The sequence below is a fragment of the Hyla sarda genome, unplaced genomic scaffold, assembly GCF_029499605.1.
Source record: "Hyla sarda isolate aHylSar1 unplaced genomic scaffold, aHylSar1.hap1 scaffold_215, whole genome shotgun sequence".
In the NCBI taxonomy this organism is placed as follows: domain Eukaryota; kingdom Metazoa; phylum Chordata; class Amphibia; order Anura; family Hylidae; genus Hyla; species Hyla sarda.
In genome coordinates, this window is record NW_026608817.1 from 205,598 (window position 1) to 220,350 (window position 14,753).

Here is a 14,753-nt window from a genome sequence, read left to right on the forward strand (position 1 = left end):
CCTCATCATCCATAATAAATATTATTATCACCCTCATCATTTTCTTCGTTTACATTCACCAGAACAGAGAGGGCGTCGTTCCCAGGTGTCACCACTAGATGTCACTCTCCTCCAGTCTGAGCTTCTCTTCCATTCTCCAAACGTAACCGTCTCTTTCTCCCTTCGCTAGAACTGGGGGAGGAGTGTGAGGGGGTGTGTCTTTCCCCAGCCAATCACAGCAGCTCTCACTCTTCCCTGCTCTCGGATATGTTGTCAGTGGAGCTGAGGGGGAGGAGCCATTTCCTCAGTGCCTGTATTACAGAGCGGACCTTTCGCGCGTTGTTCAGTTTCCGGGAGGGAGAAATCCTGGGTGCACAGAATGATGGCGACCTCCTTGGGAGCGACACTATCTCTGCTGAAAGTGCGGGGACCCGTGCGGATATTCTGCAGATACCGCTATAAGAAGAAATGGGTGAGGGCCCCAAATATCACATGACCTGGGGGGGGGGGGGGGGGGGGGTAATAAGAGGCCCCACATATCACATGACCTGGGGGGGGGGGTAATAAGAGGCCCCACATATCACATGACCTGGGGGGGGGGGTAATAAGAGGCCCCACATATCACATGACCCGGGGTAATAGGAGGGCCCCAAATATCACATGACCCGGGGTAATAGGAGGGCCCCAAATCTCACATGACCCGGGGTAATAAGAGGGCCCCACATATCACATGACCTGGGGGGGGGGGTAATAAGAGGCCCCACATATCACATGACCCGGGGTAATAGGAGGGCCCCAAATATCACATGACCCGGGGTAATAGGAGGGCCCCAAATCTCACATGACCCGGGGTAATAAGAGGGCCCCACATATCACATGACCTGGGGTAATAAGAGGGCCCTACATATCACATGACCTGGGGTAATAAGAGGGCCCCACATATCACATGACCTGGGGTAATAAGAGGGCCCCACATATCACATGACCTGGGGTAATAAGAGGGCCCACATATCACATGACCTGGGGTAATAAGAGGGCCCCACATATCACATGACCTGGGGTAATAAGAGGGCCCCACATATCACACGACCCGGGGTAATAGGAGGGCCCCAAATATCACATGACCCGGGGTAATAAGAAGGCCCCAAATATCACATAACCCAGGGTAATAAGAGGGCACCACATATCACATGGCCTGGGGTAATAAGAGGGCCCACATATCACATGACCCGGGGTAATAAGAGGGCCCCACATATCACATGACCTGGGGTAATAAGAGGGCCCCACATATCACATGACCTGGGGTAATAAGAGGGCCCCACATATCACACGACCCGGGGTAATAGGAGGGCCCCAAATATCACATGACCCGGGGTAATAAGAAGGCCCCAAATATCACATAACCCAGGGTAATAAGAGGGCACCACATATCACATGGCCTGGGGTAATAAGAGGGCCCCACATATCACATGACCTGTGGTAATAAGAGGGCCCCACATATCACATGACCCGGGGTTATAAGAGGGCCCCAAATATCACATGACTCGGGGTAATAAGAGGGCCCCACATATCACATGACCCGGGGTAATAAGAAGGCCCCACATATCACTTAACCCGGGGTAATAAGAGGGCACCACACATCACATGACCCGGGGTAATAAGAGGGCCCATATATCACATGACCCGGGGTAATAAGAGGCCCCACATATCACATGACCCGGGGTAATAGGAGGGCCCCAAATATCACATGACCCGGGGTAATAAGAGGGCCCCACATATCACATGACCTGGGGTAATAAGAGGGCCCCACATATCACATGACCTGGGGTAATAAGAGGGCCCCACATATCACATGACCTGGGGTAATAAGAGGGCCCCACATATCACACGACCCGGGATAATAAGAGGGCCCCACATATCACACGACCCGGGATAATAAGAAGGCCCCAAATATCACATGACCCGGGGTAATAAGAGGGCCCCACATATCACATGACCCGGGATAATAAGAGGGCACCACATATCACATGACCCGGGGTAATAAAAGGGCCCCACATATCACATGGCCTGGGGTAATAAGAGGGCCCCACATATCACATGACCTGTGGTAATAAGAGGGCCCCACATATCACATGACTCGGGGTAATAAGAGGGCCCCAAATATCACATGACCCGGAATAATAAGAAGGCTCCACATATCACTTAACCCAGGGTAAAAAGAGGCCCCACATATCACATGACCCAGGGTAATAAAAGGGACCCAAATATCACATGACCCGGGGTTATAAGAGGCCCCACATATCAAATGACCTGGGGTAATATGAGGGTCCCACATATCACATGACCCGGGGTAATATGAGGGTCCCACATATCACATGACCCGGGGTAATAGGAGGGCCCCACATATCACATGACCTGGGGTAATAAGAGGCCCCACATATCACATGACCGGAGGTTATAAGAGGGCCCCAAATATCACATGACCCGGGGTAATAAGAGGGCCCCACATATCACATGACCCGGGGTAATAAGAAGGCCCCACATATCACTTAACCCCGGGTAATAAGAGGGCACCACATATCACATGACCCGGGGTAATAAGAGGGCCCATATATCACATGACCCGGGGTAATAAGAGGGCCCACATACACATGACCTGGGGTAATAAGAGAGCCCCAAATATCACATGACCCGGGGTAATAAGAGGGCCCAAAATATCACATGACCCAGGGTAATCGGAGGGCCCCAAATAGCACATGACCCAGGGTAATAGGAGGGCCCCAAATAGCACATGACCCATGGTAATATGAGGGCCCCAAATATCACATGACCCAGGGTAATAAGAAGGCCCCACATATCACATGACTCGGGGTAATAAGAGGGCCCCAAATATCACATGACCCGGAATAATAAGAAGGCCCCACATATCACTTAACCCAGGGTAATAAGAGGCCCCACATATCACATGACCCAGGGTAATAAAAGGGACCCAAATATCACATGACCCGGGGTTATAAGAGGCCCCACATATCACTTAACCCAGGGTAATAAGAGGGCCCCACATATCACATGACCCGGGGTAATAAGAAGGCCCCACATATCACATGACCCGGGGTAATAAGAAGGCCCCACATATCACATGACCTGAGGTAATAAGAGGCCCCACATATCACATGACCCGGGGTAATAAGAGGGACCCAAATATCACATGACCCGGAATAATAAGAAGGCCCCACATATCACTTAACCCAGGGTAATAAGAGGGCCCCACATATCACATGACCCGGGGTAATAAGAAGGCCCCACATATCACTTAACCCAGGGTAATAAGAGGGCACCACATATCACATGACCTGAGGTAATAAGAGGCCCCACATATCACATGACCCGGGGTAATAAGAGGGACCCAAATATCACATGACCCGGGTGAGAGGCCCCACATATCACATGACCTGGGGTTATAAGAGGGTCCCACACATCACATGACCCAGGGTAATATGAGGGCCCCACATATCACTTAACCCAGGGTAATAAGAGGGCCCCACATATCACATGACCTGAGGTAATAAGAGGCCCCACATATCACATGACCCGGGGTAATAAGAGGGACCCAAATATCACATGACCAGGGTAAGAGGCCCCACATATGACATGACCTGGGGTAATATGAGGGTCCCACATATCACATGACCCGGGGTAATAGGAGGGCCCCAAATATCACATGACCTGGGGTAATAAGAGGCCCCACATATCACATGACCGGAGGTAATAAGAGGGCCCCAAATATCACATGACACGGGGTAATAAGAGGGCCCAACATATCACATGACCCGGGGGTTGTAAGAGGCCCCACATATCATATGACCCGGGGTAATATGAGGGACCCGCATATCGCATGTCCCAGGGTAATATGAGGGTCCCACATATCACATGACCTGGGGTAATATGAGGGCCCCACATTTTACATGACCCGGGGTAATATGAGGGTCCCACATATCATATGACCTGGGGTAATAAGAGGGCCCCACATATCACATGACCCGGGGTAATAAGAGGGCCCCACATATCACATGACCCAGGGTTATAAAAGGGCCCTACATATCACATGACCCGGGGTAATAAGAGGGCCCAAAATATCACATGACCCGGGGTAATAAGAGGCCCCACATATCACATGATCCAGGGTAATAAGAGGGACCCAAATATCACATGACCCGGGGTTATAAGAGGCCCCACATATCACATGACCCGGGGTAATAAGAGGGCCCCACATATCACATGACCCGGGGTAATATGAGGGTCCCGTGTGGCAGGGGAGCAGTACATTTTATCAGGAGGCAGGTTACAGATTTGGTCATGTGATCTACGTTCTCTTCCAGGCCACTAGTTATGTTGGGCCCTCGGGCCCCCGGCTCGCTCTTCAGTATTTTGATATGAATTATAGCGCACAGTTTGGAGATGTGTGGCCCTCGGTGCGGATTGGGCTCCTGTCGGAGCAGAAGTATGGCGCGCTCATCAACCACTTCTCGGGCACGGAGGACACGGCCCACAGACTGGGCTCTCTGGGCGTCACAGACTTCCTGCAGGAAGCGCGCACCGCGGAGGCGGAGTCACCGGGGACAATGTCAGAGGCTCTGCGCTCCTCCAGGATCACGTGTTACACCTTCCCCCGCGGTGACATCAGCCGCTTCCCACCAGCCAGGTAGACTGCTCCGCCCCTGAGGGCCACGTCCTCTCCACAGTATTTATAGCTGTTATCTGTGCCCCTACAATATAAGGGCGGAGCCTGAAGTCACGTGACCTGCGATAATGCTTATAATGGTCTTCCTCAGGTCCAGCCCCCTGGGGCTCCTGGAGTATTACCTTCTGGACGCCGCCTCCCTCCTTCCCGTCCTCGCCCTCAATGTCCGGCCGGAACACCGCGTCCTGGATCTGTGCGCCGCTCCGGGGGGGAAGACTCTGGCGCTGCTGATGGAGGACTGCCGTAAGGGGCGGGGCATAGATCAGGGTGGCTCCTCGGGGGTGGAGACTCATCCTTATTCTCGCTTCTCTCCGTTGCAGGATATTTGGGGGTCAATGACGCGTCCATCTCCCGCAGTAACCGCCTGCGCCGCGTCCTGCACTCCTACGTCCCGCCGGAGCGGCGTACGGAGGAGCGACTGAGGGTCACAACGTGGGACGGAACCCAGTGGGGGGAGGAAGGCCTGTACGACCGGGTCAGTATGGGGGCACCCCTCCCTGTGCGGGGATCACAAGGTGGGGAGATGACTGTGTCATGTGACCTCTGCACCCACAGGTCCTGGTGGACGCTCCCTGCACAACAGACCGCCACTCGCTGCACCACGAGGACAACAACGTGTTCAGCCGCCTGAGGGTGAGGGAGCGGCAGAGGCTGCCCCTGCTACAGACCCACCTCCTGCTGTAAGTATGTGACCCCCCCCCCTACAGACCCACCTCCTGCTGTATGTGACCCCCCCTACAGACCCACCTCCTGCTGTAAGTATGTGACCCCCCCCCCACAGACCCCCCCCCTACAGACCCAGCTCCTGCTGTAAGTATGTGACCCCCCCCCCTACAGACCCACCTCCTGCTGTAAGTATGTGACCCCCCCTACAGACCCAGCTCCTGCTGTAAGTATGTGACCCCCCCCCTACAGACCCACCTGCTGCTGTAAGTATGTGACCCCCCCTACAGACCCACCTCCTGCTGTAAGTATGTGACCCCCCCCCCTACAGACCCAGCTCCTGCTGTATGTGACCCCCCCTACAGACCCACCTCCTGCTGTAAGTATGTGACCCCCCCCCTACAGACCCACCTCCTGCTGTATGTGACCCCCCCCTACAGACCCACCTCCTGCTGTAAGTATGTGACCCCCCCCTACAGACCCAGCTCCTGCTGTAAGTATGTGACCCCCCCCCTACAGACCCACCTCCTGCTGTAAGTATGTGACCCCCCCTACAGACCCAGCTCCTGCTGTAAGTATGTGACCCCCCCCCCTACAGACCCACCTGCTGCTGTAAGTATGTGACCCCCCCTACAGACCCACCTCCTGCTGTAAGTATGTGACCCCCCCCCTACAGACCCAGCTCCTGCTGTATGTGACCCCCCCTACAGACCCACCTCCTGCTGTAAGTATGTGACCCCCCCCCTACAGACCCACCTCCTGCTGTAAGTATGTGACCCCCCCCCACAGACCCAGCTCCTGCTGTAAGTATGTGACCCCCCCCCTACAGACCCACCTCCTGCTGTAAGTATGTGACCCCCCCATACAGACCCAGCTCCTGCTGTAAGTATGTGACCCCCCCCCCTACAGACCCACCTCCTGCTGTATGTGACCCCCCCTACAGACCCACCTCCTGCTGTAAGTATGTGACCCCCCCCCTACAGACCCACCTCCTGCTGTAAGTATGTGACCCCCCCCCTACAGACCCAGCTCCTGCTGTATGTGACCCCCCCCCTACAGACCCACCTCCTGCTGTAAGTATGTGACCCCCCCCCCTACAGACCCACCTCCTGCTGTAAGTATGTGACCCCCCCTACAGACCCACCTCCTGCTGTAAGTATGTGACCCCCCCCCTACAGACCCACCTCCTGCTGTAAGTATGTGACCCCCCCCTACAGACCCAACTCCTGCTGTAAGTATGTGACCCCCCCCCCCTACAGACCCAACTCCTGCTGTAAGTATGTGACCCCCCCCTACAGACCCAGCTCCTGCTGTATGTGACCCCCCCCCTACAGACCCAGCTCCTGCTGTAAGTATGTGACCCCCCCCCTACAGACCCACCTCCTGCTGTAAGTATGTGACCCCCCCCCTACAGACCCAGCTCCTGCTGTAAGTATGTGACCCCCCCTACAGACCCAGCTCCTGCTGTAAGTATGTGACCCCCCCCCTACAGACCCACCTCCTGCTGTAAGTATGTGACCCCCCCCTACAGACCCCCCCCCCTACAGACCCACCTCCTGCTGTAAGTATGTGACCCCCCCTACAGACCCATCTCCTGCTGTAAGTATGTGACCCCCCCCCCCTACAGACCCACCTCCTGCTGTAAGTATGTGACCCCCCCCCCCCTACAGACCCACCTCCTGCTGTAAGTATGTGACCCCCCCCCCTACAGACCCACCTCCTGCTGTAAGTATGTGACCCCCCCCCCTACAGACCCACCTCCTGCTGTATGTGACCCCCCCCCCTACAGACCCAGGTCCTGCTGTAAGTATGTGACCCCCCCCCCTACAGACCCAGCTCCTGCTGTATGTGACCCCCCCCCCCCCTACAGACCCACCTCCTGCTGTAAGTATGTGACCCCCCCCCCTACAGACCCACCTCCTGCTGTAAGTATGTGACCCCCCCCTACAGACCCACCTCCTGCTGTAAGTATGTGACCCCCCCCCCTACAGACCCACCTCCTGCTGTATGTGACACCCCCCCCCTACAGACCCAGGTCCTGCTGTAAGTATGTGACCCCCCCCCCCCCCCTACAGACCCACCTCCTGCTGTATGTGACCCCCCCCCTACAGACCCAGGTCCTGCTGTAAGTATGTGACCCCCCCCCTACAGACCCAGGTCCTGCTGTAAGTATGTGACCCCCCCCCCTACAGACCCAGCTCCTGCTGTAAGTATGTGACCCCCCCCTACAGACCCAGGTCCTGCTGTAAGTATGTGACCCCCCCCCCCCCCCCTACAGACCCACCTCCTGCTGTATGTGACCCCCCCCCCCCTACAGACCCAGGTCCTGCTGTAAGTATGTGACCCCCCCCCTACAGACCCAGGTCCTGCTGTAAGTATGTGACCCCCCCCCTACAGACCCAGCTCCTGCTGTAAGTATGTGACCCCCCCCTACAGACCCAGCTCCTGCTGTAAGTATGTGACCCCCCCTACAGACCCAGCTCCTGCTGTAAGTATGTGACCCCCCCCCCCCCTGCTACAGACCCACCTCTTGCTGTAAGTATGTGACCCCCCCCCTACAGACCCAGCTCCTGCTGTAAGTATGTGACCCCCCCCCCTACAGACCCAGCTCCTGCTGTAAGTATGTGACCCCCCCCCCTACAGACCCAGCTCCTGCTGTAAGTATGTGACCCCCCCCTACAGACCCAACTCCTGCTGTAAGTATGTGACCCCCCCCTACAGACCCACCTCCTGCTGTAAGTATGTGACCCCCCCCCTACAGACCCAACTCCTGCTGTAAGTATGTGACCCCCCCCCCCTACAGACCCACCTCCTGCTGTAAGTATGTGACCCCCCCCCCCTACAGACCCAGCTCCTGCTGTAAGTATGTGACCCCCCCCCCTACAGACCCACCTCCTGCTGTAAGTATGTGACCCCCCCTACAGACCCAGCTCCTGCTGTAAGTATGTGACCCCCCCCTACAGACCCAGCTCCTGCTGTAAGTATGTGACCCCCCCCTACAGACCCCCCCCCCTACAGACCCACCTCCTGCTGTAAGTATGTGACCCCCCCCTACAGACCCATCTCCTGCTGTAAGTATGTGACCCCCCCCCCCTACAGACCCAGGTCCTGCTGTAAGTATGTGACCCCCCCCCCCTACAGACCCAGCTCCTGCTGTATGTGACCCCCCCCCCTACAGACCCAGGTCCTGCTGTAAGTATGTGACCCCCCCCCCTACAGACCCACCTCCTGCTGTATGTGACCCCCCCCCCTACAGACCCAGGTCCTGCTGTAAGTATGTGACCCCCCCCCCTTACAGACCCAGCTCCTGCTGTAAGTATGTGACCCCCCCCCTACAGACCCACCTCCTGCTGTAAGTATGTGACCCCCCCCTACAGACCCACCTCCTGCTGTAAGTATGTGACCCCCCCCCTACAGACCCACCTCCTGCTGTAAGTATGTGACCCCCCCCCTACAGACCCAGCTCCTGCTGTAAGTATGTGACCCCCCCCCCTACAGACCCAGGTCCTACTGTAAGTATGTGACCCCCCCCCCCCCTACAGACCCAGCTCCTGCTGTAAGTATGTGACCCCCCCCCTACAGACCCACCTCCTGCTGTAAGTATGTGACCCCCCCCTACAGACCCAGCTCCTGCTGTAAGTATGTGACCCCTCCAGTCATCTCCTGTAGGGCGTTTCACATTAGATGGTTGCCTTGTAAAGTGCCTGACGGGTGTTTTCTATTCCCCTCCCCTAGTTCCGGTCTGCGGGCGGTGGTCCCCGGTGGTGACGTGGTGTACTCCACCTGCACGCTGTCCACTCTGCAGAATGAGTGTGTAGTGGAGGGCGCCCTCGGCCTCGCTGCCTCAGAATATGGCGTCCATGCGGAGGTGCAAGATCTGCGCAGTGTGCGGGAAATCTTCAGTAGGACGTTTAATTTCCATCTGGAATGTCGCATAGGAGAACTGGTGCTGCCGCAGCTCACCGCCAACTACGGGCCCCTGTACCTATGCAAGCTGCGGCGGCTGCGCTGACCATGAACGTTGTGGACACTGCGGCGGCTGCGCTGACCATGAGCGTTGTGGACACTGCGGCGGCTGCGCTGACCATGAGCGCTGTGGACACTGCGGCGGCTGCGATGACCATGAGCGATGTGGACACTGCGGCGGCTGCGCTGACCATGAGCGCTGTGGACACTGCGGCGGCTGCGCTGACCATGAGCGATGTGGACACTGCGGCGGCTGCGCTGACCATGAGCGCTGTGGACACTGCGGTGGCTGCGCTGACCATGAACGTTGTGGACACTGCAGCGGCTGCGCTGACCATAAGCGTTACGGACACTGCGGCACCCCCACGTGATTTGTACTGTGTCATAAGGAACCAATGTCTGCCGTGTGCGGTGTAGACGGGAGAGTCGGGGTCCGGAGAACCTCCCGGGTAACTGCACCCCCCCGAAAAAATGAAAACTTTATTCCTCCAGTGAAATCTACAACGACTCTCACACTCACAGAGGTTGTGTGACTAGTGGTAATAAAGGTCACGTGACTAGTGGTAATAAAGGTCACGTGACTAGTGGTAATAAAGGTCACGTGACTCCTGATGATTTGTCCTGTCCCTCACCCCTCTGAGACACTAAAGAAATAATGGGTGATAACAGGAAGCAGTAGTTTTCTATGCCCATTCTGTCAGCTATAAAACCAATAAATCCGGTAATATGAGGGCTCCGGTATCACCGCTCCGGTCTCTGTAGTATCACTGCTCTGGTATCTACGGTATCACTGCTCCGGCCTCTGGTATCACCGCTTCGGCCCCGGTATCACCGCTTCGGCCCCGGTATCACCGCTCCGGGCTCTGGTATCACCGCTCCGGGCTCTGGTATCACTGCTCTGGTATCTACGGTATCACTGCTCCGGCCTCTGGTATCACTGCTCCGGCCTCTGGTATCACTGCTCCGGCCTCTGGTATCACTGCTCCGGGCTCTGGTATCACCGCTTCGGCCCCGGTATCACTGCTCCGGGCTCTGGTATCGCTACTCCGGGCTCTGGTATCACTGCTCCGGGCTCTGGTATCACTGCTCCGGGCTCTGGTATCGCTACTCCGGTCTCTGGTATCACTGCTCCGGGCTCTGGTATCACTGCTCCGGGCTCTGGTATCACCACTTCAGCCTCTGGTATCGCTACTTCGGGCTCTGGTATCACTGCTCCGGGCTCTGGTATAACTGCTCCGGGCTCTGGTATCACTGCTCCGGGCTCTGGTATCACTACTCCGGTCTCTGGTATCGCTACTCCGGGCTCTGGTATCACCACTTCAGCCTCTGGTATTGCTACTTCGGGCTCTGGTATCACCGCTCCGGGCTCTGGTATCACTGCTCCGGGCTCTGGTATCGCTGCTCTGGTATCACTGCTCCGGTATATCACTGCTCCGGGCTCTGGTATCACTGCTCCGGGCTCTGGTATCGCTACTCTGGGCTCTGGTATCACTGCTCCGGTATATCACTGCTCCAGGCTCTGGTATCACCGCTTTGGGCTCTGGTATCACTGCTCCAGGCTCTGGTATCACTTCCCCGGTATCACTACTCCGGGCTCTGGTATCACTTCCCCGGTATCACTACTCCGGGCTCTGGTATCGCTGCGTCGGGCTCTAGTATCACTGCGTCGGGCTCCGGTATCGCTGCTCCGGGCTCCGGTATCGCTGCTCCGGGCTCCGGTATCGCTGCTCCGGGCTCCGCTATCGCTGCTCCGGGCTCCGCTATCGCTGCTCCGGGCTCCGCTATCGCTGCTCCGGGCTCCGCTATCGCTGCTCCGGGCTCCGCTATCGCTGCTCCGGGCTCCGCTATCGCTGCTCCGGGCTCCGCTATCGCTGCTCCGGGCTCCGCGATCGCTGCTCCGGGCTCTGGGATCGCTGCTCCGGGCTCTGGGATCGCTGCTCCGGGCTCCGGTATCGCTGCTCTGGGCTCCGGTATCGCTGCTCTGGGCTCCGGTATCACTGCTCCGTGCTCTGGTATCACTGCTCTGGGCCCCGGTATCACTGCTCTGGGCTCCGGTATCACTGCTCCGTGCTCCGGTATCACTGCTCCGGGCTCTGGGATCACTGCTCCGTGCTCCGGTATCACTGCTCTGGGATCACTGCTCCGGGCTCTGGTATCACTGCTCTGGGCTCTGGTATCACTGCTCCGGGCTCTGGTATCACTGCTCCGGGCTCTGGTATCACTGCTCCGGGCTCTGGTATCACTGCTCCGGGCTCTGGTATCACTGCTCTGGGCTCCGGTATCACCGCTCCGGTCTCTGTAGTATCACTGCTCTGGTATCTACGGTATCACTGCTCCGGCCTCTGGTATCACCGATTCGGCCCCGGTATCACCGCTTCGGCCCCGGTATCACCGCTCCGGGCTCTGGTATCACCGCTCCGGGCTCTGGTATCACTGCTCTGGTATCTACGGTATCACTGCTCCGGCCTCTGGTATCACTGCTCCGGCCTCTGGTATCACTGCTCCGGGCTCTGGTATCACCGCTTCGGCCCCGGTATCACTGCTCCGGGCTCTGGTATCGCTACTCCGGGCTCTGGTATCACTGCTCCGGGCTCTGGTATTACTGCTCCGGGCTCTGGTATCGCTACTCCGGTCTCTGGTATCACTGCTCCGGGCTCTGGTATCACTGCTCCGGGCTCTGGTATCACCACTTCAGCCTCTGGTATCGCTACTTCGGGCTCTGGTATCACTGCTCCGGGCTCTGGTATAACTGCTCCGGGCTCTGGTATCACTGCTCCGGGCTCTGGTATCACTACTCCGGTCTCTGGTATCGCTACTCCGGGCTCTGGTATCACCACTTCAGCCTCTGGTATTGCTACTTCGGGCTCTGGTATCACCGCTCCGGGCTCTGGTATCACTGCTCCGGGCTCTGGTATCGCTGCTCTGGTATCACTGCTCCGGTATATCACTGCTCCGGGCTCTGGTATCACTGCTCCGGGCTCTGGTATCGCTACTCTGGGCTCTGGTATCACTGCTCCGGTATATCACTGCTCCAGGCTCTGGTATCACCGCTTTGGGCTCTGGTATCACTGCTCCAGGCTCTGGTATCACTTCCCCGGTATCACTACTCCGGGCTCTGGTATCACTTCCCCGGTATCACTACTCCGGGCTCTGGTATCGCTGCGTCGGGCTCTAGTATCACTGCGTCGGGCTCCGGTATCGCTGCTCCGGGCTCCGGTATCGCTGCTCCGGGCTCCGCTATCGCTGCTCCGGGCTCCGCTATCGCTGCTCCGGGCTCCGCTATCGCTGCTCCGGGCTCCGCGATCGCTGCTCTGGGCTCTGGGATCGCTGCTCCGGGCTCTGGGATCGCTGCTCCGGGCTCCGGTATCACTGCTCTGGGCTCCGGTATCACTGCTCTGGGCTCCGGTATCACTGCTCCGTGCTCTGGTATCACTGCTCTGGGCCCCGGTATCACTGCTCTGGGCTCCGGTATCACTGCTCCGTGCTCCGGTATCACTGCTCCGGGCTCTGGGATCACTGCTCCGTGCTCCGGTATCACTGCTCTGGGATCACTGCTCCGGGCTCTGGTATCACTGCTCTGGGCTCTGGTATCACTGCTCCGGGCTCTGGTATCACTGCTCCGGGCTCTGGTATCACTGCTCCGGGCTCTGGTATCACTGCTCCGGGCTCTGGTATCACTGCTCTGGGCTCCGGTATCACTGCTCTGGGCTCTGGTATCGCTGCTCCGGGCTCCGGTATCACTGCTCTGGGCTCCGGTATCACTGCTCCGGGCTCTGGGATCACTGCTCCGGGCTCTGGGATCACTGCTCCGGGCTCTGGGATCACTGCTCCGGGCTCTGGGATCACTGCTCCATGCTCCGGTATCACTGCTCCGGGCTCCGGTATCACTGCTCCGGGCTCTGGTATCACTGCTCCGGGCTCCGGTATCACTGCTCCGGGCTCCGGTATCACTGCACCGGGCTCCGGTATCACTGCTCTGGGCTCCGGTATCACTGCTCCGTGCTCTGGTATCACTGCTCTGGGCTCCGGTATCACTGCTCTGGGCTCTGGTATCGCTGCTCCGGGGTCTTGTATCGCTGCTCTGGGCTCCGGTATCACTGCTCTGGGCTCCGGTATCACTGCTCTGGGCTCCGGTATCACTGCTCCGTGCTCTGGTATCACTGCTCCGTGCTCTGGTATCACTGCTCTGGGCTCCGGTATCACTGCTCCGGGCTCTGGTATCGCTGCTCAGGGCTCTGGGATCACTGCTCTGGGCTCCGGTATCACTGCTCCGGGGTCTTGTATCACTGCTCCGGGCTCCGGTATCACTGCTCTGGGCTCCGGTATCACTGCTCTGGGCTCCGGTATCACTGCTCCGGGCTCCGGTATCACTGCTCCATGCTCCGGTATCACTGCTCCATGCTCCGGTATCACTGCTCCGGGCTCTTGTATCACTGCTCCGGGCTCCGGTATCACTGCTCCGGGCTCTGGGATCACTGCTCCATGCTCCGGTATCACTGCTCCGGGCTCTTGTATCACTGCTCCGGGCTCTGGTATCACTGCTCTGGGCTCTGGGATCACTGCTCCATGCTCCGGTATCACTGCTCCGGGCTCTTGTATCCCTGCTCCGGTTTCCGGTGTGATGCTCTTCCTGGTGCCAAGGCTCTCTGTCACAATCATCGAGGCGAAATTCAACTATGGCCAGAAATTTGCTGAGCTGCAACTGTGATGGATCAGTGATACCAGATGAGTGATTCCTGTAATAATTAAATATTTTACTAGCACAAAAATATCTCCATAAATTTTTACTTCCATCTTTCCTGCTTATCTGTGATGATCCAGAAGGAGGTCACAGGGTGAGAGTTATATAGTGGAGGAGCAGGGTTCACAGCAGTACAGAGCATTTCAGGAGAGGAGTATAATTACCATAGTGGAGGTCACAGCGTGAGAGTTATATAGTGGAGGAGCAGGGTCCTTAGCAGTACAGAGTATTTCAGGAGAGGAGTGTGCTGATCATGTGGAGGTCACAGGATGAGAGTTATATAGTAGAGGAGCAAGGTACACAGCAGTGCAGAGTATTTCAGGAGAGGAGTGGGCTGATCATGTGGAGGTCACAGGGTGAGAGTTATATAGTGGAGGAGCAGGGTCCTTAGCAGTACAGAGTATTTCAGGAGAGGAGTGTGCTGATCATGTGGAGGTCACAGGATGAGAGTTATATAGTAGAGGAGCAAGGTACACAGCAGTGCAGAGTATTTCAGGAGAGGAGTGGGCTGATCATGTGGAGGTCACAGGGTGAGAGTTATATAGTGGAGGAGCAGGGTCCTTAGCAGTACAGAGTATTTCAGGAGAGGAGTGTGCTGATCATGTGGAGGTCACAGGATGAGAGTTATATAGTAGAGGAGCAAGGTACACAGCAGTACAGAGT

At 57.2% G+C, this 14,753-nt stretch overlaps 1 protein-coding gene across 1 annotated transcript; it reads left to right on the forward strand.

The window, feature by feature from the left end:
- The first annotated feature begins 284 nt into the window (after window positions 1–284).
- NSUN4 (NOP2/Sun RNA methyltransferase 4) lies at window positions 285–9,395 on the forward strand. The gene is made up of 6 exons (XM_056552963.1): window positions 285–451; window positions 4,359–4,681; window positions 4,812–4,963; window positions 5,041–5,195; window positions 5,276–5,400; window positions 9,119–9,395. The coding sequence occupies exons 1-6, from the start codon at window positions 359–361 to the stop codon at window positions 9,393–9,395; spliced, it is 1,125 nt and encodes a 374-aa protein (XP_056408938.1). The 5' UTR covers window positions 285–358.
- The last annotated feature ends 5,358 nt before the right edge of the window (window positions 9,396–14,753 follow it).

Bases quoted from the DNA above. Each gene is read 5' to 3' on its own strand.
- NSUN4 (XM_056552963.1), top strand. From the start codon at position 359: ATGATGGCGACCTCCTTGGGAGCGACACTATCTCTGCTGAAAGTGCGG. The intron at 4,964-5,040 runs GTAAGGGGCGGG...TCTCCGTTGCAG, and splicing joins GCTGCTGATGGAGGACTGCC to GATATTTGGGGGTCAATGAC. The intron at 5,196-5,275 runs GTCAGTATGGGG...CTGCACCCACAG, and splicing joins AGGAAGGCCTGTACGACCGG to GTCCTGGTGGACGCTCCCTG.